This window comes from Lagenorhynchus albirostris, chromosome 2 (genome assembly GCF_949774975.1).
Source record: "Lagenorhynchus albirostris chromosome 2, mLagAlb1.1, whole genome shotgun sequence".
NCBI lineage: Eukaryota > Metazoa > Chordata > Mammalia > Artiodactyla > Delphinidae > Lagenorhynchus > Lagenorhynchus albirostris.
In genome coordinates, this window is record NC_083096.1 from 75,334,785 (window position 1) to 75,359,903 (window position 25,119).

At 46.7% G+C, this 25,119-nt stretch overlaps 1 protein-coding gene across 5 annotated transcripts in view; it reads right to left on the bottom strand.

The window, feature by feature from the left end:
- INTS3 (integrator complex subunit 3) overlaps positions 1 to 24,580 on the bottom strand; it is a 39,732-nt gene extending 15,152 nt beyond the window's left edge. For 3 of the 5 annotated variants that reach the window (XR_009538514.1, XM_060138192.1, XM_060138182.1), the window contains exons 1-9: positions 23,861 to 24,580; positions 15,872 to 15,955; positions 14,814 to 14,897; positions 7,755 to 7,868; positions 7,477 to 7,561; positions 6,057 to 6,123; positions 3,594 to 3,738; positions 2,374 to 2,503; positions 1,002 to 1,099 (exon numbers count right to left, since the gene is read on the bottom strand). Coding sequence is in view for 4 of the 5 variants with exons in the window: in XM_060138192.1 (XP_059994175.1) it covers positions 1,002 to 1,099; positions 2,374 to 2,503; positions 3,594 to 3,738; positions 6,057 to 6,123; positions 7,477 to 7,561; positions 7,755 to 7,868; positions 14,814 to 14,897; positions 15,872 to 15,955; positions 23,861 to 24,019 (966 nt within the window). In the remaining variant the exon portion in view is untranslated. Of the gene's footprint in view, positions 1 to 1,001; positions 1,100 to 2,373; positions 2,504 to 3,593; positions 3,739 to 6,056; positions 6,124 to 7,476; positions 7,562 to 7,754; positions 7,869 to 14,813; positions 14,898 to 15,871; positions 15,956 to 23,860 lie in introns of those variants that run through there. The other 2 variants (XM_060138198.1, XM_060138205.1) reach the window with 2 other exon arrangements.
- Between the last annotated feature and the right edge of the window lie 539 nt (positions 24,581 to 25,119).

The following is a 25,119-nucleotide window of genomic DNA, read 5'->3' on the forward strand; positions in this document are numbered from 1 at the left end:
AGAGCAGAAAGGTTAAAAAAAAAGCAAAAAAACACTAAACCAACACCGTCCAATAGAACTTTCTGCAATACAACTTTCTAGATGGTGGCTATTGAGCGCTTAAAATGTAGCTACTCCAACTGAGGTATTGAATTTTAAATTATATTTAATTTTAACTAATTTAAATTGCAACATGTGGCTAGTGGCTACCACATGCGACAGCCCACATCTAGACAGTTCTCCTGTATGACTTGGGAAACCGTAAGTTGGCTAGAGCAGTGGTTCCCTAACACCAGACTGGCTGCAGAGGGATTGCTGCCTGGAAAGTCTGTTACAAATACAGATTCCACAAGTAGATTCTCTGGGAGAGTAAGACCCAGGAAGGTGTATTTTTTTTTTTTTTTTTTGCAGTACACGGGCCTCTCGATGCTGTGGCCTCTCCCGTTGTGGAGCACAGGCTCCGGACGCGCAGGCTCAGCGGCCATGGCTCACGGGCCCAGCCGCTCCGCAGCATGTGGGATCTTCCCAGACCGGGGCACAAACCCGTGTCCCCTGCATCGGCAGGCGGACTCTCAACCACTGCGCCACCAGGGAAGCCCAGGAAGATGTATTTTTAACATGCTCCTCAAGCAATGCTGCCATAATTCAGCCATGTTTGGAAACCAAAAGGCCGTAGCTGTCTTCCTGAGAGGTCATGGTTCACCCAGAGGAACCGTGAGTTTAATTTCCCAGAATGAGCACTCTCACTCTACCCTTTCATAGCACATTTCACACTTGTAAATTACATTATTTGTATACAAGTATTGGTTTAATGACTGCTTTAGGTAGACTGAAAGCTTCACAAGAACTGGAATTGTAAGCCTTGCTCAACACTGTATCCCCAGTTCTTAGCTCCATGCCCAATCACACACTTGACCACCCCTCCACCCGGCAGTAACCAAGCGTAAGACATCTACAGGCTGAAGGAAGAAGCCTAGGCCAGCACCTGCAGCTTCTCTTCCTGCTGCAGTAGGTTAGCTTACCCGGGATGTCATGAAGAGGAGCTTAGTCTCCATGTCTGGGGTTAAACGACATGCTAGGAATTTTCGAGATGTTCTTGACTGAAGAAGCTGTAGGATACCTGAACCAAGGGTGCAAGGGAAGAGAAAAGAGAAGGCTGAGGACCAGAAGGAATAGAAAGCAGGTGGGCAACCTGAGCCAGGTACTGATGGCCAGTGGTCTTGCTCATGGGGAAATTCTAAGACATGACCAAGAGGTCGAGCACAGGTAGAAGTTGGGGTTCTAACCAGCACCTGAATGATCTGCTCCAACCAACCACCATCCCCAGGACCAAGATATATTCATTCTTTTCTTCTACTGGCCATCCAGAGCCCCCTACTCACTTCACTCCAGGTGGCAACATGTGGGAAAGTTAGGGAAAAATACGGGGAGCCCTAGCCTCTCTTCCTGCTCCTGACCGTCCCATCACTGGGTCCTGGGATCAATGTGGGTTGTGGCATAAGCACGAGCTCTGGAGTCAGACAGACCTGGATCCAAATCCTGCCTCTGACACTTACTAGCTGTGTGGCCTTGGGCAAATTACTTAATCTCCTTGAACCTCATTTTCTTTACCTGTAAACATGGAAAGTAAAATATCCATCTTACAGGGGTGTCCTGAGGATTAAATGAGTTAACATACATGAGCCTAGCACACAGTAGGCACTCAAAACAACTCAATACACGTTCAATATAAGAGCAGTACAACATAAGGTAAAACCAGGGCTTTCTTCTCCTTTCCTGACTACTGCACTAATGTTATGTGTGCACATGTAAGCGCACACACGTGCGTGGACGCGGGGTGGGCAAAGCTACACAGTCACTGTTTAGACCATGAGGACCCTGGGAAGGGGAAGGGAAATGTAAAGGGCCTTGCTGGCAGAGGCACACAGAGACTCTTTTCCTCCCCCAAAGAGGATTTTGGCCAAGCTGGATCCTTGGAATTCAGAGGCATGACTGCTCCTGGGGAGAAGCCTTCGCTTACAGGACAAATTCCAGCCCCTCTGCTGACTCAGTCTCACAAGCTGACCTCTGACACCCCTGACAGACTCAGTGAAGCTGGAAACCGGTCATCAGCTCCCCTCTTGAGCCAAAGAGCTGCCGGGACAGGAGGAGGAGGATCACAGCTCTGTGTCTCACTTTCTCTTAAATGACAGCCGGAGCCTGCCAAGTAGGGGCTGTCTGGGAGGGAAACACCTGAACTGTCTGTGTGCCCTGCCGTTCCTCCACCCAGCTGTGCTTGGCAGAGACTGCCCAGTCCCAAGCTTCCTCAATCTGACTGCCAACGCTCTCCTATCCACCAACCTCTGCCCTCTTGACACCACCTCTCAAGGACAGGCTGCCCCAACCCTTGCTTACCTGTGAACTGAGGACTCAAGGCCTGAGGGTTATGGATAATATCTTTCCAAAGCAGTTCAAATTCTGGTATCCTGGCAACATTCTGAAGTAGTCTTACGAGGTCTCGACCAATCATCAAACATTCCATGAACTAGATGGGGGGGATGGCAGGAAACAGGAAAGAGAATAGAAACATGGATTGTTTACCTGTTGCAGGGAGGAAGGAACAACATGTTCTAGGCAGGGGAGGAAAGAGGGTCGAAGGGGTTATACGATTTTTTCTGGAACCAAGGGTTGGCTCCAAGCTGTTCAGGGGAAGACAGCTGAAGTGGGGGACTGATATCAAGGATGAGAGGTTACTGGAAACTGCGGAAGCCCTGCTGGTTTTCACATTAATCCGTTGCCCTGTCCTCCGAGAACTGTTTCACTCCAGGTCAAGGGATACTAAGACTCAAAAAGGCTAGGGCTGGCAAGTTGAACCCCAGACATCTTACCCCAGAACTTGCTTGGTCCAACAGAACATTCCATGGTAATGGAAATGATTTCTATCTGTGCTGTCCAAAAGGATACCCATTAGCCACAGACGGCTAATGAGCACTTGAAATGTGGCTAATTCAACTAAGGAACTGAATTTAAAATTTTTATCTAATTTCAATTAATTTTTTTTTTTAGGCCATGCTGTGTGGCATGGGGGATCTTAGTTCCCTGACCAGGGATTGAACTACGCCCCCTGCATTGGGAGAACAGAGTCTTAACCACTGGACCGCCAGGGAAGGCCCTAATTTCAATTCATTTTAATTTATATTGCCACATGTGGCTAGCGGCCACTGCATTAGACAGCTTAACTCTAGCATCTGTCTCCCTTGGGAGATCTGACAGTGGACAATTCTCAATCCCACGTGATCCTGGCAATTACCCAGGTGGGTAGGTGGGGGAGACAACATAACAGTGGGAACACAAGACAGCTTCTGTCTGTGGTGTGCTGTGCAACAGTGTTCATGAAGCTGACCCGGAAAATCCCTCGGATGCCAGCGTAACCGGCAGCATTCCAGGAACCAGGGCTACTCCACACTAATTTCTCCATCCTTCTATCCTCATTTGCCTTAGAGTGATGAAAAAACAACCGACCTTGAACCACCTCCATCTCTCCAACACAACACCTCTGACCCCAGGTCACCACACAGAACAGAAAGAGGTGTCCCATCCTGGGTTTCACTTCCCCACACTGTTTTTGTCCTCACCCGCTCCCGAAGCAGTGAGATGCAGAAGTCCACCTCCTTCTGCCGCAGGGCCTGCAGCTGGGCGGTCCCATGGTGGTCCACGATGAGGCGGAGGTATGTGTAAACAGCCATGGCAATGAGGATGCTGCTCTTCAATACCCATTCCCTGCAGGGAGGGAAGACACTGGCACCTGTACTCCGTCTAGACCCTCCCAATTCACCCCCACACTTGGCTCCAGTGCCTCACAGATGTTTGATGACTAGCACTGGGAGTAAGTTTTTGGTTCCTTAATTGGCCACTCCTGCTGTCGTTAACTATCTTGGACTATTAACTGGCTAAGGTAGGGACAACTTCCTCCCACTCTACCAAGTGCCCGATAAAGGTTAAGTGCTAAATAAAAGCAATCTCTCTACCACGTAAGAACTTAGCTTCCAGTAAAATAATTTTGTTTGTTGACTCCGTCACTCAAACATTAACTGAGTGCCTATCGTGTGCCAAGCACTGTCGAGGTACAAGGGACAGAAATAAGCCAGAGCTTCTGCCTGGCTCAGACTACAAAGAAAAAGGTTTGGAAGTGTCCCTCAGTCAGTGGTTTGTAAAGTGTGGCCCAAGGACCTCTGGGGATTACCAAGACCCTTTCAGGACCCTGGAGATTTCAGAACACACTGTGTCAGCTTGTCATTAGCAGCCCACCATGTCACAAACCTTCCCCTGGCTTGCTCTCTAGCCACTGATCCCACACTCCCAGTCAATGAGTCACCTGCCTTAAATCATAACCTGAAAAGAAGAACGAGATTTTGGATAGCAAACCTATTTTCCCGGGAGTTTTAGACATTCCCTGAGGAAAGGGGGAAATGAAAGAGTTGTGCGTTCCCTGCTGCTTGAAAAGGGGTGTTAAGACACAGTGGGGAGATTACAAAGACTCCAATGCTGGCTCAAAGCACCAAAACTGGGGAGCTGTCTCCCCCAAGCAAGTAGTTTTTAAGGGCTTTGGCACCCCTGCTGGAAGGCAGGGAACCAGAGGAAGAAGACAGGGAGTTTAATTAATCCAACCAGGCAACATCCTGATTCCGGAAAAGTGCTTGAGCCACCTAATTAAGAGACTCTGGCCTTTTCCTTTCACAGAATGAAAGCAGCAGCCAAGGACACAGGGATGGGTCTCCCTCCCACACCTGCTATCTTTTAATTCCATAGCCCTAGAAACACTTGGGAAGGAGTGACAGGGAAGGTGTGGAAGAGGACAGTTTTAAACTTCTAGGGACTCACCTGCATCAAAGGATGTGAGTTTTTTGGAGGGCAGGAGAAAAGGTAGGGCAGTTATCTGACACCTGTACACTAAGACTGCACTCTAACTGCCCAAATGAGCGGAATTCTGCTTTAAGGTATGGGAACAGGAGGTATCTGGCACCAGGGACAAAATGAGAAAAATCACTTTTTAGGAAGATTTGATAGTGATGAATGTAACTGAATCCTGGGATGGGGTAATGAACAGAAAGAGAGATGAAAGTGAAACCCTCTGACCCAGGGCGTTAGGAAGGTACAGCGACCTAAGAGAAGCAGAGACCTGGTAAGAAACCACTAGGATCTCATGTGCTGTGTGCTGGTACCAAAGACGGAAGAAGTGCCACCAGCCGCACCTGCAGCTGCGCATCCAGGCCCAGGGCACTAGGTGGCACTGCTCGGCAGACCTGGCCCAGCTTTCAAGCTCCGGCAGAGCACAGAACACAGCCACCTCTTTCACAAGTGTGAATAAGGGAGGAGGTCCATTCTTCTAAACCATCGGAAATATGGAGGTTATCAGCCCTCTCAATCACGTGACTACTCTGGTGTCCTCTCCCAGAATAGACTCTGAAATCAAGCAACAGGAAGACTGAGGCCACAGGACTCAGAGGTAGGCCTCACCCCCAAACAAGTTCATATATGGAACAGCCCTCATATTTTCTGGTCCTTTACTTTGATGGGGAAGGGAAAGAATCAGCTGGAAAGCCTCATGCCCTCTGCACCACTGGTCTCAGTGGCCTCCTCACTCCCACCACCGCCTGTGCCACTTCCACAAAAGGGGGGCATGGGTAGGATGGATAGTCTTGGAAGGGAGAAAAGGGGTACCTGCCAGGCCTGGGTGGCTGGCTGGCCCTACTCTGCTGAGCTCATTCTCCCCCACCTCCCCCCAAAAGATAAACATTCCATGGAGGTCTGGATCAAAAATAAACCCTTATCAGATGAAACGAGTTTTTCCTGGGCTCCGAGAGATTTTTAGCAAAGACCTTCTTTCCCACTCCTTCATCCCTGGGCCATACCATGGCATTAATTCCTTCACTTGCCACCAATACACTGGTCTCTCCCTCCCCCACCTCATCCCCTCTAACCTAAGGTGTTCTTGGGCCACTAACAGTCCTCACACAACCCTTGCATCCCCATTCCCCACACTCACACCCACTGAGGCCATATCTGGCTCTTGCCCCACCCTTCACGATAGACTCTACCTCTGCTCCATCAGGATATCCAGAACACTCTCTGCCAACCAGATATTTTTTGCCGTAACATCCCCACCTGATCAAAGGGGGAGAAAACAGAGAATCAGAATGGCTCTGATTAGTGACTCAGCTAATCCAGTACACTTCTTCACCATCCTACTGGTCCATCCCTAACTGTTATCCCATCACTGATGTTCTGAGTGCTGGAAAGACTGTCTTCTGTTCTGTCACACTTTAAAGTTTCCCCCTTTGACTCCAGAGAGAAGGGAAGGGAAGGTTTGGGATTTTTCCAGAAACCAGAACTGCTACTTTTCCATAGACAGGGGGTTGGAATGGGAATACTTTGACCCCTGAAAGGGAATGTCTGGGAAGGAGATATGAAAAGCCCATGCTTGGAAAGAAAGGATGGTATTTCAGACGGGGCCTGAGAAGTGCAGGTGGCTAGCAAGAGCTGCGGTCCAGCCACTGGATGTCCCAAATCCTGTGTCAGGCTCATGACAGGCCAAGGGTTTCTTGCTTCCAGGTATCACCGTCTTGAGTGCTTGCTATGAAACTTCCTGGGGCTGAATTAAACATTCAGTAATGCCAGACCAAAGTCTTAGGATGAGAAGTGGGGACTCCCTATTTGGGAGAAGCCAAACAGGGAAGAAAGTACCAGGAGAGTGGATAAAAACAGCCAGCACAACAATGCTATGCCTTGCCCCAGGTCCTAATTTAAAAATTCCATGTTCACAGAGTCACACATCACATAGATTAAGGTTTATACACATCACAACAGGAGCATCAGTGTTGTACAAAATCCTGAAGAGGAAGCAAAGAACCAAGGGGCAATGGTGAGATAGAGAGGCAGGGTCATTTTTAAACAAACACATGTAATTTTGGGGATAGAAGTAGCAGGGGCAGGCCTCTTGGATATTCAGTGGCTCAGACAGATGTCACTGATGCCAAGAAGATAACAAAACCTAAATGTCAGGGTCTGTTCTGTGACACAGTTCGTCCCTCAAACTGGCCCCAAGTGTTCAGAACATTGAGATGGAGCCAGAGAAGATGCCTGGGTTTCTGAAAGTACAGTGTGATGAGAACCAATTATTTTGCCCTTACTTCTCTCCCCATTCCTTCCAGATTCTTCCTGATCCAATATGCCACGAAACCCCAGAGTGAGGACTGGTTACAATAGGTCAACTATTTGATACCAGGCCTCGAGTTTGGCAGGAAGGAAAAGGAGGTAAGACTTATTGCTTCAAAAGGCCCCCACTAATTTTTCAATTTCTTTCTGCAACATACGTGGCCAGAAGATGCCTGGGTCAAAAGGAAAGAGTCTAAGCAATCCAGGAATCAAGTCCCTCAGGTACTTAATCATTCTCCATTGCCTGGATTTACGCTCTGGGCTGCTCTCCTTTCTTCTTTACGTTCTTGCCATCCAACTCACCGGCAATCTGCTTCATGAATGTCATGCAAACACCATCGGCTCCCAGAACCCCACTCTTCACTAGTTCCCGTACCAACCACACCAACTAAAGGAGAGAGGAAAAGACAGATGAAGAGAAAGTCCTGTGAATTTGAGAAAAGGGCTAATCCAATCACATTAGAATTTAGGTGTACAAAGGTAGTGGTATGTTACCCCCGATTCCTCCTTCCCTTCCCCTTAGGAGAGGATCCATTCTGTTAAGTCTCTGAGCTGGATCTCTCTTTTCTTTCTGGCCTTACCTGAGTACGGCAGGTATCCTGCAACTTCAAGTACTTCTCCATAAGTATCTGGTTGATTTTATTCAGGACAATATTCATGCCGTCACGACTCACCAGAGCCAAGTCCCGGTAACACTGTGAGAAGTGAGGTTTGTGAGCAGCCAGCAAGCTGAGGACAGGCTCCTGATCCCACTCATTGTGGGCCCCCTGCCCCCTGGCCTCTCCAACTTGAATACCACCAATGCGATATGAGTGGCAATGAAAGACTTTCCACTCTGGAAGGCAGCTATGTTCACCACTGTACCACCAACGCAAAGACTTTCCACTCTGGATGCCATCCTTCCACCCCAAGCCTACCCCTTGCTCCGTCACATAGGGTGGGGAAAAGGGACTGACCTATTCTAATAAGGCAGAAAAGCCTGCTAAGAAAGGCTCCCTGTCCCCTACCTCCCTTCTTAGGAAGCGTCACACTGTTTGATGCCACCAGCTGAGCAAAACAGGTGGAGGCCATCTGCTTTTCATCTGCCAGTAAAAGGTCACTGCAGAATGGGTTTGGTTGAATAGCTTGGAAAGGATCTCAAAGAGATTTTTAGACTTGTATTGACACAGCCAGATGAAGTAAAAGGCTAGGAGTATTAAGGAAAGAGGCTTCAGAGACCATGACCCCGGAAAGAAAGGGCAGAACCAAACCAAACTTCCTTAACTAAACACCTTTCTACTTTTCTCTGGGCTGCCCTTTGCTCCTGCCAAGTATTAAAAAAGGAAGGGTATTAAGCACACCCAACTCTGGGGGAGGTGAGGGAAAGCATGCCAATTTCCTCTGAGAGCTCTTGTTTCTCTTCCCGCTAGAGCTTTTCTCACCCTGTCTCTCTACAGAGACCAGACTCCTGGAGGACCATCTTAGGGGACCTCATTAGCAATCTCCTTAGCCTGCTGAGTTCTACACTGTCCGGGTCTCAGCACAAAGGGTAAAATTTAGATAGGCAGTATCCCACAACCTTAGAAGGCCAGTAGCAAGGACAGCATCAACGATAATAGCAATTATAATAGGGAACATGCATTGGCATTGTGCACAAACTTTATATTCTCTTTATTGCATTTGAATCACATAATCACCCTATTTATTAACATCTCTGTTTTTACAGATGAGGAAACAGGCACAGAGAGGTTAAAGTGATTTGCCCCAGGTCACATTAGAGATAAAAGGAAGACTCAAGTCCCAGCACTGCAACTCTACTCAAGTCCCAGCACTGCAACTCTACACTCCATGCTCTTAACCACCCCACACCACCATTAGAAATAACTAAAAGGAAACGAGGCTGCTGGGGATGTAGGTAAGCGTTTAGAGTGGCTTTGTGACTACTACATTTCTAAACTCGTTCATCCTAAGCATTCAAAAGAGAAGTGCTGATACTCCTCAAGACCCCTGCTCCCTGGCCTTGGTGTGTCTAGGGACTCCTAAGAGATTAGTTATTGCTACTTCCACTTCCTCTATTGTCCTTAAGCCAAAACAATCTATCTGATAAAAATACGAACACTTAGAGATTCCCCCATGTGCCATAAACTTTTCAAACCCAAAGGAGAATTTGATTATCTTCTGAATGCATCTGCAGAAGGAGGGCTGGGAGATCAACAGTACAAGCAAGGGAACAAGAAAGAGATAAGAGAACCCAGTGACCTACTGCCAAGTGCCGGTCAGTAAATGTGGTTCAGCCCTGGAGCCTCCCCTGGAGGAGTGAGTGACAGGATGGGCAGAGGATTGAGGGAAGCAGAGGCAGAAGGGAAACCTATGTCAGGCCAAAGATAGAGACACTACTAATCAGTAGTGGAGGAGCAGAGAGGAGAACAGAGAGGAGCCCTGTCTGTTCAAAACAAAAGCAGAAATCCCAGAAATGCAGAAGAGACCCAGGACAGGGAAGGAGGACAGCCCCTCAGGAGACACAGGGTCAGATGAAGCAAGCAGATTCTGTCTGCCTAATTCCATGCTCCATCTGGGACCTTATCAACCACAACTGCTGGTAACACATGGCAGCTCATGGTACCAGGAGTATCATATTCCTGATGCTGCAGTTGTCTCTCCAAACTCTGTGCCAGTTTGCTGCCTGGCTTGGAAGATAAGTAGATGGGGAAAAAAACTCAGTGGGAAACAGAGGAGAGGTATTCTCTCAAAAGAAAGGAGAGGTGACAGAATGGTGCTGAGGTAGCGTATCTGTCCTGTGTTGGGAGCAGTGATATTCCAGCCTAGGCCCTCATAGCCCCCAGCTTTCTTTCTGGAGCTGCCTGCTGAGAGAAGCATGAACCAAGAACTGCCAGGGCCTGGACTTGACCTTTGATGAAGAGAGAACTCGGCATCGATGTTAAACCCTTTCCTATCACCTGTACCTACTGACAGCGAGAGGCTGCACAGAAGCTAAGGCCTCCAACTTAGCCTCCCACCACATTGCAGTCCCCCAGCCAGGCCTGCTCCCAGCTATTCAGTTCAGACATCAAATAGGAAATAAACTCAAAGAATATAAACACAAGAGCTGCCAACGCAAGTTAAGAAGGTAGAACTGGAACAAGATCCACGCCATGCATGTTCCACTCTCCACCAATACCTGACTGCTCTCTCCTTAACTAAGTTCTCGTGTTTAGCTCCACCTACTAAGAAGTCCCAGAGAGCTGGTCCTAACTCTTTGAACCTGCCTGCCAGCACTGACAGCGGCTGCTCAGCTCATGCCTTCCCAGAGCAGGTTTCTGATGTGTTCAAGACTCAGTTTCCACTACCACCTTCTCCAGGATCCCCACCTCCCACCTCTCAGGCCATGGAGATGTAGGAACAGCAGAATCTCCAACCCACCCTGAGGTTTCTGTTCCAGTGACAGAATTAACTCCAAATAAACCCTTAGAAAACATTCCCCCCCTTTTTTTTTCTTTAACATCTTTATTGGAGTATAATTGCTTTACAATGGTGTGTTAGTTTCTGCTTTACAACAAAATGAATCAGTTATATATATACGTATGTTCCCATATCTCTTCCCTCTTGCGTCTCCCTCCCTCCCACCCTCCCTATCGCACCCCTCCAGGCAGTCACAAAGCACCGAGCTGATCTCCCTGTGCTATGCGGCTGCTTCCCACTAGCTATCTACCTTAAGTTTGGTAGTGTATATATGTCCATGCCTCTCTCTCGCTTTGTCACAGCTTACCCTTCCCCCTCCCCATATCCTCAAGTCCATTCTCTAGTAGGTCTGTGTCTTTATTCCTGTTTTACCCCTAGGTTCTTCATGACATTTTTTTTCTTAAATTCCATATATATATGTTAGCATACGGTATTTGTCTCTCTCTTTCTGACTTACTTCACTCTGTATGACAGACTCTAGGTCCATCCACCTCATTACAAATAGCTCAATTTCGTTTCTTTTTATGGCTAATATTCCATTGTATATATGTGCCACATCTTCTTGATCCATTCATCCGATGATGGACACTTAGGTTGTTTCCATCTCTGGGCTATTGTAAATAGAGCTGCAATGAACATTTTGGTACATGACTCTTTTTGAATTATGGTTTTCTCAGGGTATATGCCCAGTAGTGGTATTGCTGGGTCATATGGTAGTTCTATTTGTAGTTTTTTAAGGAACCTCCCACTCCCCTTGTTTTAAACTGAAGCCTAAAACAATGCATTAGGATCAGTCCTCATCAGTAACTCCTACCTAAAACTTTTGCAGTACAGAAAGTACCTTGTAAGATAATCACCCTTTTAGGGAGAAGAATTAAAGCAGTAAGAGGTCACAGATTCTTCCACCATACTCTGACCTGGCTCAAGGCCTCTGAATGAGTCAGTACCTGATAGTTCCTCACTTGCCTAAAACTGTATCCTCCTGGGCTTCCCTGGTGGCGCAGTGGTTGAGAGTCCGCCTGCCGATGCAGGGGACACGGGTTCGTGCCCCGGTCCGGGAAGATCCCACATGCCGCGGAGCGGCTGGGCCCGTGAGCCATGGCTGCTGAGCCTGCGCGCCCGGAGGGAGAGGCCACAACAGTGAGAGGCCCGCATACCGCAAAAAACAAAAAACAACAACAAAAAAACTGTATCCTCCTAAGTCCTGTCTCCACCCCCTTTGTCTGAAAAGGCCTGACCTGGGGGCCTGTCAGCCTAGGAGGCTCCTAGGTAGGGGATGTACTTGGAAACCTCCAGCATGTGCACATAATCCTGGTGCAGCTATCAACCAACTATGAGACCCAAGGTGAGGGCCTGGGGCCACCCTCATGGGGCTGTCATAGAGCAAAAAGAAGACAAGGTGCTCTAGTTCCTTGTCATGTCTGGATGGCCAAATTCATGACATAATAAGCATTTATAACGCACAGCCCTGTGGCCTCTCACTGCCAGGTCGGGCGAAGAGCTAGAAATACTACAGGGCCCTGCCCCCTTCACTGAAGTATACTGATATACCCTAGCTGATTCAGATCTCACCTGAAACAAATAAAACCAGCGGGCAAGATGAATTTGCACTAAGATGACTAAATAAGATTTTAATTGTACGTATAAAAACCCACCACGTGACAGAAAACTAAACCTTAACCCCAACCCTTCACCGCCATCTTTGCCAACACTTTCTTTAAAATAGAGGGGCTAGGCTGGATCACATTACTGGTTAACAACACTAGATTGGAGACATTCATTTGTCTTCAAGGATCTCGATGATAAATTCAGTATGAAAATGAAATGCTAAATTTTTTTTAAAGATGTTTTTGATGTGAACCATTTTTAAAGTCTTTATTGAATTTGTTACAATATTGCTTCCGTGAGGCATGAGGGATCTCCACTCCCCGACCAGGGATCGAACCTGCACCCCTTGCACTGGAAGGCGAAGTCTTAGCCACTGAACCACCAGAGAAGTCCCTGAAATGCCAATTTAACTCAACAATGTCCCAGCCCAGCAATGGCCTGGGAAACCAAGGGCATTGGTTCCCAAGGCCATTCACCAACTTGTGAATACTTGCTACCCTACCACCCACCCTCACCCCAGATCCTGCTCCAGTTGGCATCAGGAGTACAAACACATCAGGTTGCCACGCCCGTAAGTCCTTCCCCTGAGGTTAATTCCAACAGCTAGGCCAGGGGACCATGGGCATCCGTCCTTGTCCTTGGGAATGATTTTCCCTTGGTTTTCCTTGAACAAATGACAATGTGTCTGACCTCCAGGTTTCTTACAGGTACACTGGGAGTGGTTTGGGGGAAGAGAACAAAGCCACCAGTTTCACATGGCTTTTTGAGAGGATTAAATGAAATGTGTCTGGGACTTCCCTGGTGGTCCAGTGATAAAGAATCCACCTTCCAGGAGGGAAGGGGAAGCTGGGGCGAAGTGAGAGAGTAGCGCTGACATATATACACTACCAAATGTAAAATGGATGGCTAGTGAGAAGCTGCTGCATATCACAGGGAGATCAGCTCGATGCTTTGTGACAACCTAGAGGGTGGGATAGGGAGGGTGGAAAGGAGGCGCAAGAGGTAGGGGATATGGGGATATATGTATACATATAGCTGATTCACTTTGTTCTGCAGCAGAAACTAACACAACATTGTAAAGCAATTATACTCCAATAAAGATATTTAAAAACAAAAAAAAAGAATCTGCCTTCCAATGCAGGGGACACAGGTTCGATCCCTGGTCCGGGAGCTAAGATCCCACATGCCGCAGGGCAACTAAGCCTGCGCATCACAACTACTGAGCTGGAGCACCTCAACTAGAGAAGAGAAAACCCGCATGCCACAACTAGAGAGAAGCCCGTGTGCCACAACTAGAGAGAAGCCCGTGCACCACAACGAAGATCCCGTGTGCCGCAATGAAGACCAGACGCAGCCAAGAAAAAACAAACAAATAAATGAAATGTGTCTGGATAGAGCCGAACACAATGCTGGACACAGAGCATGTTTGTTTCCTTCCACACTCCTTTTGTTCAAGGAAGGGGTAAGGAGAACAGTGAATTCCCCCTCTCCAAGCTCTTCTCTGTCAGTGTCATGCAGTTAATGCCAGATACCAGACATATGTTTCTAAACCATCATGCAAGATTCAAGGACAAAGAAAGTGGAAATCTAGAGAGGCAAAAGACAGGATTTTGCTCCTTTCTTATAGAAAGAATGGAATCCAAAGAGATCATCCTGCTCAGTCCCTCGCCTCAGGAAGGACTTCTTTTAAACCATTCCACATAAAGGAGACTCCTCTATTTGTGAAGAACCCCAAACTAATTTTCATACAGTATTCCTCAGGAAGTCTGACTCCAGTGTACTCTTTTTTTTTTTCCCAGTGTACTCTTAATCACTACATTATTACTGCCTCACCTAACATTAAGCTGTCTTACTTATTTATTTATCTATCTACCTATCTATTTATCTATTGGCTGCCCTGCGTGGCTTTCAGGAACCTGGGCCACGGCAGTGAAAGCCCGGAATCCTAACCATTAGGCCACCAGGGAACTCCCAAGCTGTCTAATTTAAATCCTACTTGCTGCAATGTTAAACCTGGTTTCTGTTCACCTGCACTGATAAAACCTGCAAACTACAAGTCACGCTCTTCTGGATAAGAACTCTCAACAGACTTGCTTATATTTGTGCTCTTCTCTGGATTAAATCCCACCTCTTTTAGCCTTGACTCATCAATCTACAATGTTTTTTTAAGTCTTTATTGAATTTGTTACAATATTCCTTCTGTTTTATGTTTTGGTTTTTTGGCTGCCAGGCATGTGGGATCTCAGCTCCCGGCCCAGGGATCCCACCCACACCCCCTGCATTGGAAGGTGCAGTCTCAATCACTGGACTGCCGGGGAAGCCCCTAAGTCTACAATTTAAAACTCTCTAAATGCTTTTTCACTCTCACAACTGCCTTTTCTTGCCTTTTAGCTTCAGAATCTGGAAAAAGAGAAAGGACTTTAGTCAGAGTGACCAATTTACTGAGTGAAAAGGGAGTTGCAACTATATTTGGAGAACAAGATGATCTAGCCCTGGTCAAAGGGTGTGGTACTATTCCAGTTAAACCATAAGTTCTACCATATTCTCAGATCATATCTGAGAAGGGAGTGTGGGTCTAGAGAAGGGAGTCTTACCTTCTGGGCTTGGGCAGGTTCGGTGAGGACAAGCGTGAAGAGGCCCAGGCAGATTTCCTCGTGCTGTGGGGGGCCTTTGCATACCTGGGATATGAGGAAAAAAAAAACTAGTTGTCACTCACAGGAGGGAAGTTCTTGAGCACAGCTGCTCCCAGAAAATTTGGGACTCTTGAGTGACCTGCGAAGGAGAATCATCAACTCTTAAATCTGATGATTCCCTTCTCCTAAAAGTGATGGGGCATCTGTTTTAGGAGAGAGGTGGAGGGAAAGGATGGACCCATACTGCTTTCTCCAAGGCTTGATGAAGGATAGAGGCAGAAAATAAAGAGTGTTTAAAATGAGAAAAAAAAACAAAACCCTACTCCACACCTTTACCAGACCGTAACAGCCTTTAGTAGAAAGGGAGCTACAAAGAGTCACTCATGGATTAACAAGTGCACCTACCAAGTCAAGACCTTGGGCAAATCACTGAACCCCTGATATTTGTAAGGTGAAGACATAATAAGAATAATTACTACTAATAAGTAAGAAATATTTACTGAACATTCACTATGTGCCAGAAACTACTCTAAATCCTTTACATGTACTACTTTGAATCCTTTCAACCTCACAGACTGATTAAGAAATGTAAAAGATCAAATATGTGAGAATGATTTACAAAGAAAAAAGCCACCACAGAACCATGAGTTATTTTTTAAAGTTGTTATTCAAAGACACCTAAGGCTCCAACAGATGGGATTCCCACATTAAGAAAGAAAGTGAGGAGAGGTGGGTGGTGGTGGGATGAACTGGGAGATTGGGATTGACATATATACACTAATATATATAAAATAGATAACTAATAAGAACCTGCTGTATAAAAAGTACATAAATAAATAAAAGAAAGAAAGAGAGGAGTTGGGAAGCCTGGTTCAGGAAACGAAGACCTTAACTTCAACCCCCTAGTTCTTAACCACTGAAGTCTTTCCATCTTTTTTTTTTTTTCTTTCCATCTTTTTGATCATGTCTGAAAGCTTTCAAAGAAGCAGAAATGGGTACGGGGAGAGTATTATACTCACGTAGGCATTGAGGGCGTCATTGGCCTCTCTCTCTGAGACACCAGTAGTCATCGATGTCACAATGCTCATACATCTTTCCAACCTCTGTGAAGGGGTGAGAAAAAATTCAGAGTGCTCCATACCCCCACCTGTGATGTATTTCTGGCCCCCAATAAAGCTTTTTAAAAATTTAAATCTCATCACGTCTCTAGACCTAACTACCAGTTTACAAGTCAAGTCACCATGAGGATATAATCAGCAAAGTCCAGAATGTATAAATCATGACAGGCTTCCTGATTTCTTTAACATTTAAATTGCAAGGAAAAAAGCAGGGAGGGAGAACCCCATGTATTAAAAGAATCTTAAGGGAATTCCCTGGCAGTCCAGTGGTTAGGATTCTGTGCTTTCACTGCCGGGGCCTGGGTTCGATCCCTGGTAGGGGAACTAAGATCCCACAAACCACGAGGTGTGGCCAAAAAAAAAAAGAGGCTTACGATTTCAACCCCTTGAATAAAATAAGAATCTATGATTCTGTGCTGATAGATAGATATGTACATACATGATAAATAAAGAAGGGAAAGCTCTTCCTTACAGTGGAATGCCAACTAAAACTGCAGAAGGAATGACAGGAATAATAATTGATTCAGGCAAATATTATCAATGAATGGTAAAACCAGAGGCAAAACTTTCACAAGAGAATATTTACATAGGTTCAAAATACTAATTACAAAGAGAAAATAACTGTAGGAAATCCTGAAGGATACCGCCTTAACCAAGTGATCAGAGTTAATATCCCAAATAACAAGACAGACTGACAGCTGACATACGCGTCTCTGATATAGTGCACTGAAAAGGCTAAACATCACTTCTATGGTTTTCTTGCCCAAAATGAATAATCTCAGTCTAATCATGAAGAAATTTTGACAACCCAAATTGAGAGAGATTTATAAGATAACTGGCCTATCAAAGTGTTTAAGGTGAGGGACAGAGATAGGACTAAGAATTAAAGAGACAGCACACCTAAATGCAATGTGTGATCCTGGACTGCTATAATGGACATAATTGGGACAAGTGGTAAAATATGAATATGTACTATAAGAGTAATGTATCGGGCTTCCCTGGTGGTGCAGTGGTTGAGAGTCCGCCTGCCGATGCAGGGGACACGGGTTTGTGCCCCGGTCCGGGAAGATCCCACGTGCTGCAGAGCAGCTGGGCCCGTGAGCCATGGCCGCTGAGCCTGCGCTCCGCAACAGGAGAGGCCACAACAGCGAGAGGCCTGCGTACCGCAAAAAAAAAAATAGAACAGGTATTATGTAACAAAGGATCCTTGTTCTTAGGAAATACTCCCGGAAGTATTTAAATCTTAAGTGGCACTGCGGCTGCAACCTACTCTCAAAACATTAAAATAATAACATGTATATAGAGAGATAATGAAAAAGCAAATGCAGCAAATGTTAACAATTGGTGAATCTGGGTGAAGAGTATATGAGAGTTCTATGTCTTACAATTTTTCTCTAAGCTTGAAATTATTTTAAAATAGTTATTAAAAAATTAAAGGGATATATCAACTGAATGCAACAAATGTGTGATCCTTGTTTGATTACTGATCTGAAAAACCAATTATAAAAAGAATTTATGGGAATTCCCTGGTGGTCCAGTGGTTAGGACTCTGCACTTTCACTGTTGTGGGCCCAGGTTCAATCCCTGGTTGGGGAACTAAGATCCCGCAAGCCATGACACAGGGAAAAAAAAACCAAACAATAAAGCACCTGAGGAACTTAAGGAAAAAACCTTTAAAAAAAAATTTTATGAGACAGTCAGTTTGAACAATGAGTATATGGTTACATTGAGGAATTATTGTTAATGTTTTTAGGTATGATACTGTGGCTATGTTAAAAAGAAAAAAGTCCATCTCTCACAGACATACATATGAAATATCTACAGATGAAACGATATAGCTTGGACTTGCTTCAAAATAATCCAGAGGAGACTAAAGGGAGATAAGACAAGATTGCCATGTACTGATAAGTACTGAAGCAGAGTGATGGCTCCAGGGCAATTATACTATTCTATTTTTTTATGTTTGAAATGTCCCTCCAAAAAGATAAAAACAAACTTTAAAATAAAAATGAGTGTAGGAAAGAAAAGGACTAATGAAGAACAAAAGGCCAAACTAAAACCTTCCTGGGTCTTTAGTCAAACAAAGGTGGGGAGAGCTGCATTAAAGTCCATCCAAGGACCCTTCTTAATTACAAAGGCTTAACTCTAAGACAGCATGTGCTCAACCTTCTAAGGAGATCTTAAGTCACTGATCCTGTTCCAAAGCATTTACTACTAAACACTGAGAAAATATTGACAAAATGTATCTCATTTAAGTCAGTGAGCCTCTCCATTATTACCACCTAAACTACTTCCTGAGTCTTTTAAAATTTTATCTTGAGGATTAACCCCAAAACTGTTTAAGAAAACCACTTACCAATTCCCAGTGATAATGATGCTAGCAAAACAGGGACAAAGGCAGACAATTTACCTCCCCCAATCCTAAAGGTCATCACAAAACATCTTGTTGAGAACTACCACATTGTCAAGAACCGACAAATAAGGGCAACAGGAAAGAGGTCTAGGAATGAAAGACCACCATGTTTCTCCTTTGACCATCATCCTGTGTTTGCCTACGTCCGTCCCTACCTAAGAGCAAAGCAGAACTGAGTGTTAAGACAAGGAGCTCCCATAGCCACAAAAATTCAACCTAAATTAGGCCCAAAGCCACCCAGGTTTGACAACATCACTACCCAGCATCAGGTCTGACTATCCTCCAAATTAGGTCAGATAAGCGCGCTGAGCCTTAATCAACAGCACCTGCGTACTTGTGAAAAGGAGCTGTGAGATCACAGGAAAGCTGAGCTGTAAATCTCACAACCCACCTCTCCTACGAACTCTGAGATCCATCATTACCTAGCCCAGCTCCTATATGATAGGGGGAGGGAGGAAAAAAACCTCAGGTTGTATTTTCTCTTTTTAAATCTTATCCCTCTCCTCCTCAGATAGTTATCAATGACTGGAGGACCAGTTCCTCCAGTTGCTAAATCCAGGGTGTTCTTGCTGGGAGCTCTGGGAGGCCTTGCTTATCCGGCCTGGGTTAACAAACAGTTTCAGAGTGGAGGAAGACGGTGAGCAAGCAGCAGCACAGCATCCTAAAACCCTAGATATTACTTCCTACCAAAAGGAAGAAATCTCTGTTGAATCAACAGAGATGCGAGGGAAGTCAAAAAGAGCAGCTGGCTGAGGAGCCAACTGACAAGCAAGGAAGAGAGGGTCCCTCCACCACTGGCAAGCCTTAGGCTAAGTTACCTAGGTGAGTTACCTAACTTACCAAGACTTATTTAATCCTTTACTTATAATACCCTGGTTTTCTTACCTGAAAAATAGAGACAAAGCCTATATCACAAGGTTGCTCTGAGGATTAAACAAGATAACATATGTGAAAGCACCTAGCAGGTAGCCTCAGTTGAATTAGACTCTATTCCATCTGTGAAAAAGCTCAGCGATCACACAACTAAGTCCATGAGGACCAGACAGCCCCCCAACGCCCCCTGCCACTACTTCTAATGGCATGCCCTCAAAGTTCCCTGAAAACTGAGCCCTCCTACTACAGGACGTGGGTAAGTCCCTGACCAGGCTGCAAAGCTTCCTCTCCTACTTTTGCCTTCTATGAGAGAAGAGTAACGGGAGAGGGGAGGAGGCCTGATGGATGGACCCTGCACCAAGGTCCTCACACAAAGCTGGATACACAGCCCTATGGGCTGGCCTAGTTTCTAGCTGTGATGTAACACAGAGACCTTGGACTAAACCAGGTTTCTCTAGGCCCCTCCTCAATATTCTAAGCTCCACTCAGAGGCCTGAGTCAACTCTATGGGTCACTGCCCGGTCAAGAAATAAAAGTGGCCTCTTGGAACAGTGAGGCCCAGCTAAGGATGTAGAAAGTGGGAGAGTCCAGAATTTGGAGGCGTGGATAAAAGCAATGAGGAAAGAAATGTGAGGGTCAGTCCTTCCTAGGCAGTAGAAGTATATAAAAGATGCTGCTCTTCCTGAACTACAGAAACTACTTTCCCAAACAGAGATGGGAGAACTAATTACAAATCATTCAGAATGATTGAAGGACCACATCCCCTCAAAGAGGGCTGCAGGAAGCCAGATCCCTACAATCAACCAGCAGTACCCCTCTCCCCCCCAGTCTCCAGAGGCCCTTTGTAAAGATGGAATCACACACGCACCTGCCAACAACTGCTGGCAGAATGACTCTGTTCAGAGTAAGCCCTTCACAACGGCACCTCAGAGCTGAGTAAATATTTACCATCTCTAGGAGCTTCTAAAATAATTTTTCTAGTACTAAAATTACCTGACCATGGTTTCCATGACAGCGCAGTAGATGGAGTGGGGGTAGAAAGCGGGGAGGTCTTCTAGTTTGCAAGTATACACCTGAAGCTGGAGACTGAAGTCTGAGGATTGCTAACCTCTCAGTTTCCCCTCCCTCGGCCAGGTGAACATACAGTTTGTTAAAAACTGTATATTGGGCTTCCCTGGTGGCTCAGTGGTTAAGAATCTGCCTGCTAATGCAGGGGACACGGGTTCAAGCCCTGGTCTGGGAAGATCCCACGTGCCGCGGAGCAGCTACGCTCGTGAGCCACAACTGCTGAGCCTGCGCATCTGGAGTCTGTGCTCCGCAACAAGAGAGGCCGTGATAGTGAGAGGTCCGCGCACCGCGATGAAGAGTGGCCCCTGCTTGCCACAACTAGAGAAAGCCCTCGCACAGAAACGAAGACCCAACACAGCAAAAATAAATTAATTAATTAATAAACTCCTACCCCCAACATGTTCCAAAAAAAAAATCTGCCTACCAATGCAGGGGACACGGGTTTGAGCCCTGGTCTAGGAAGATCCCACATGCCGCGGAGCAACTGAGCCCGTGCGCCACAACTACTGAGCCTGCGCTCTAGAGCCGGCAAGCCACAACTACTGAAGCCCGCACGCCTAGAGCCTGTGCTCCACAACAAGAGAAGCCACTGCAATGAGAAGCCCGCGCACTGCAACGAAGAGTAGCCCCCGCTCGCCGCAACTAGAGAAAGCCTGCACGCAGCAACGAAGACCAACGCAGCTAAAAATAATTAATTAAAAAAAACCTGTATATTAAATACTGCCCCTCTACGGGAAGTCAGTGGCCTTGAGGGACTAAAATCCAAAGGCTTAAGGAAAAGAAGATATGATCTGACCTACAAAATCCCCAAGGACCCACATTAGTAAAGAACTACTGAACGAACTGGGTTCCAAGTATTCTACAACCAAGAGTCACTTTTATGTGAAATTAGGATTTAAGGGGAAAAAAATTAGAGATGACTCAAAGCCCATTCCCTGGAGAATCTTCACAGACTGGACGTGAATTACTCCTTGGAGAAAACCTGGAAGGGACATACCTCTAACCAGATGCAACCCTGAGACTTGTCCATAGCTTAAGAGGAAGTTCTAACTTGTTTGGGCCACAGCTTCTGCTTTTAGCCTGATTTCAAAGTGGACAGGGTCCTTCTCCACAGAGGAGTGACCGGGAGCTTTGAAGCCTTGTGAAACTAGGAGCTACATGTTTTAAATCCCTCCAATCTTTGGCACTATTTTCATCTCATTCCTCAAATCTGGATGGGGGTGGGCAAGAATTCCCCATTCAAAGAGAAGAACAGGGCCAAAGAGAAGAAAGGATACAACAAATGCTCCCTTGGGTAGAAAAGCCACAGTCCCTGCCTGGGATGCTCTTCACCAGTGCTTCATTCTCCAGGCCTCTAAGGGGCTTTCTCATCACTCCCAGCTGTAATGACTCCAGTCTCTTCACTACCCTCGCTGGGTTTTTGTTTTTACCTTTCTTGTGAGCGTATTAACTCAGTCTTCAGATGATAAGCTCTGGAAGGCAGGCCTTGGGTCTTCCTCATTCTATTTTCCTATCAGACTCAGCACAGAGTAAGTATATATCTGGTCAGGAAGCTACTGCCTCTGTATTCCTGGGCAATAGGTGGGCCTATGCTGGAAAATAACCAAGCCAGAACAAGCTGAGATCAGTCAACACCAGGTTTTGATAACTTCCGTGTGCAGAGATCTGTGCGGAGACCCAGAGGAAGAAACCAGTAAGTCTTGACCTTAGAGACACTCTGGTCTAGTGGGAACCAAATACATGGGGTTAAAAGCAGTGGCAAGACTTGTTGGAAAATTCAAATGCAAAGAACAAAGGGCAAAGAAGGAAAGAGGGGAGGCTGACACATTCTGGGAAACATCTACACCACAAAGGATATCAGAAAAAAAAAGGAGACCCTCCCTCCCCCTTCTCTCTGGAAACAGTTTAAAAGTTCACTCTCAAGACAGTCCAAAAAAGCAAGAAAATAAATGCTTCCTCTCTTTTGTGGTCCCCTTCTGCCATATCATTTCGCTTACTAGCAAACGTATCACTACTCAGAAGAACAGGATGCTGTGGTACAAATTAGAGCAGGACTACCTTTCCAGCAATCAGGGTGGGGAATAAACCGTTTCGCCACCCTTGGGGTCTCTTCCCCTCTACCCAACTGGTGTAGGGATCAAAGGTAGTCAATGACTTTCTTGCTACAATTCTAGAGTTTCAGTGCTAGATAGAACACAGGGCTCAATAAATACTTTGACAGTGACAGTGGCCATTTCTAAAAACGCAGATAATTTAAATTACCAGGCAATCCTGGCAAAGTCACTTGTATTTATTTTGGGAATACATTACTTTTAGAAGTATTGTTTATGTTCCTAATTATATCTACCTTAGCTGATAAAAACAACAGCAGAAAACAAACTTTGATTCATCTAAATGCACACAGAATTATGGGGGAGAAGCATGATGGGAAGCCAGCCGGTCTGTGAACAGACACTTGCGATGGATAATTCACAAAGCTGCTATCCAGCCGCTCCTTGATTCACAAAGCTTTTTTGCATGTATGTTCCACCATCTTGTATCTGCACCAACATTTTTTTCAAATTTAAACTATGAACTCCACCTATCTGTTTGACCACTCTCTAACATCTGATACAGAGCAGTGACAAAGTCAGAAGCAGGGAAATGGCCAGTGAAGAGCCAGAGCCTAATAATTTACTCATCCTGTCCCTGGATAACCACTAAGTTGAATGCATTAGGTCTTACAAACAGTCCAGCAATCATGTCCCACTTCTGGGTCTCATATTCCTAAGTATGTCTTTTCATGTATAGCAGTGGAAAGGGATAAATGATCAACTCTGGATTGTCAGGGACAGGGCAAGAGGAACAAGTCGGGGAGGGTCGGGTCAATTATTCAGTAGTCTAAAATCCCCATTCAGGCCCACTGCATCGCCTCATCCTACCCTCTTTCTCAGCATCTATGTGTTCTCTCCTTTGTGTGTGTGCTATCTGGTTCTGAAGGAGAGTCCCCTAGGTCCCATTCACCCCGCACCTCACCCCACTACCTAACAAAACACAACTCACTTTTCCTTAAGTCCTCACTCATTCTCAATGCCCAGTTAACATCACCGGCAATTGATGGTGTCTACATGAAGTCAATACTATCTAACGGGAAGGGTCCACGGTCTACTGCAAGCTCCTATCAGCCCCCCAGACACCTACACATACATACGTTACATCTCAACTCAATGTATGACCTAAGATGAAACAGGGTAAATATTAATAATAGCTGTGGCCTGTAATGGGAAAGGAATGTCTAAGATAAATTCAGTTGATCTGGATGCTGTATCCCTTCCTCATCAACACCCCCCCACCATTTTCACACTAGTAGCTGCTGTTTCGACCTGTCCAGGAAGTTGGCCCACACTTCCTCCTTCACAAGCAGGAAGTCTGTAGCAGTGTTTGTGCTGTCTTAGAAAACACGTGAAGGCCTCCTCCCCCACCCCCACCCCGTATTCGCTCCAGTTTCCCTCCTCAACCCCATTTCTTAACTCCCTTCCCCACCCCCCCACACCTACCTCCTCTAACTCATCCTTGGCATCCAAACTGGTTGCAAGTAGCAGCCTCCCCCCTCCTGGGGCTCCTGCTCCCGCTCCTCCTCCACCTCCCGCTGCTCCCGAAGCAGCTGCTGCTGCTGCTGCTGCTGCTGCCGCCCCCTTTCCCTTCTGTAACTCCATGGCTGCAGCCGGGAGACGGGAAAAGGCCAGGGAGTGGATGGATGGGAAGTCCTAGAAAGGGGGAATTGGGGATTGCCAGGGACTGGGGGGAAAGAGGGACAAGTGGGGGAGGGGAAGGAAAGGTTCCCTGGCCTCTCCACTCCTCCCTCCTCTCCGAAGGGCCGCTCCCGTGCAGAAGGCAAGGCAGACGGGCCTCCAGGTCCTGCCTCTGGAGTGGCAGTGCTGAGGAAACACCGTTAGCTCTTAAGTATGCTGGGGTAAGGGTCTGCACCCCTACAGGAAGGGTAGGAGAGGCTTCTGTCCTGAAGAAGTGGAAGAGGAGCCCTTTCTGGCTTCTGACCCTAAGAGAAGCAGCGAAAACCCTAAGTTTCTGCCTCAGGAGGTGGGGGAAAGAGGAGTCCTGCCCCTGAAGCATGGGGTAGGAAACCTTCCTGGCTGGTGCCCCAAGGGTTGGGGAGCGAGGTTCCTTTGGTTCCGGCCCCCAGGAGTGAGGGTGAGGCAGTAAGCGCTATAGGAGGACCAGCTTCTCCCTACACCACACAGACGCGGCCATGGTGGAAGGGCGGGGGGTGGGAAGACCGAGGGCGACGGCGGGGGAGGGGGAGGAATCGTGGAGGCCCGCGCCGGAAGTGAGCAGTCGCGGTCCCTGGCCTCCGCCAATAGTGGCTTCCGCGGTGGCGCTGAGTCTCGAAGGGGTAGGCCGACGTCGGCCCGCTGGCCTTTTCCCGGGCTGCCAATGGTATTGAGCAGAAGAGAGACCGGCCTGATGGACAACCGGTATGCCCAATAGCATCCCTTCTTTGCACTCGGGGGGCGGGACGGAACTACTTCCCGGAGGTGGGGCGGCTGTGAGAGATTATCAGGAAGGAGAGAGGCTGCGCCTGCGTGTATTAAAGCGCGTGCGCGGCGCTGGCCTCCGCCCTCTTTTCGTCCCTTATTCGGAAGCTCGGGTGGGTACGGGAGCCCGGCGCTGTTTCTAGGTAGCTTTGGGAAACCCGAAGGCTAGCTACGAATTGATAGTGCATTCAGTATCAATTCGTAGGAAGTGGAGCCCTAACCCTTAAGCAGTCCCAGAGCAAGTGTCATCGGATGGTGTGCAG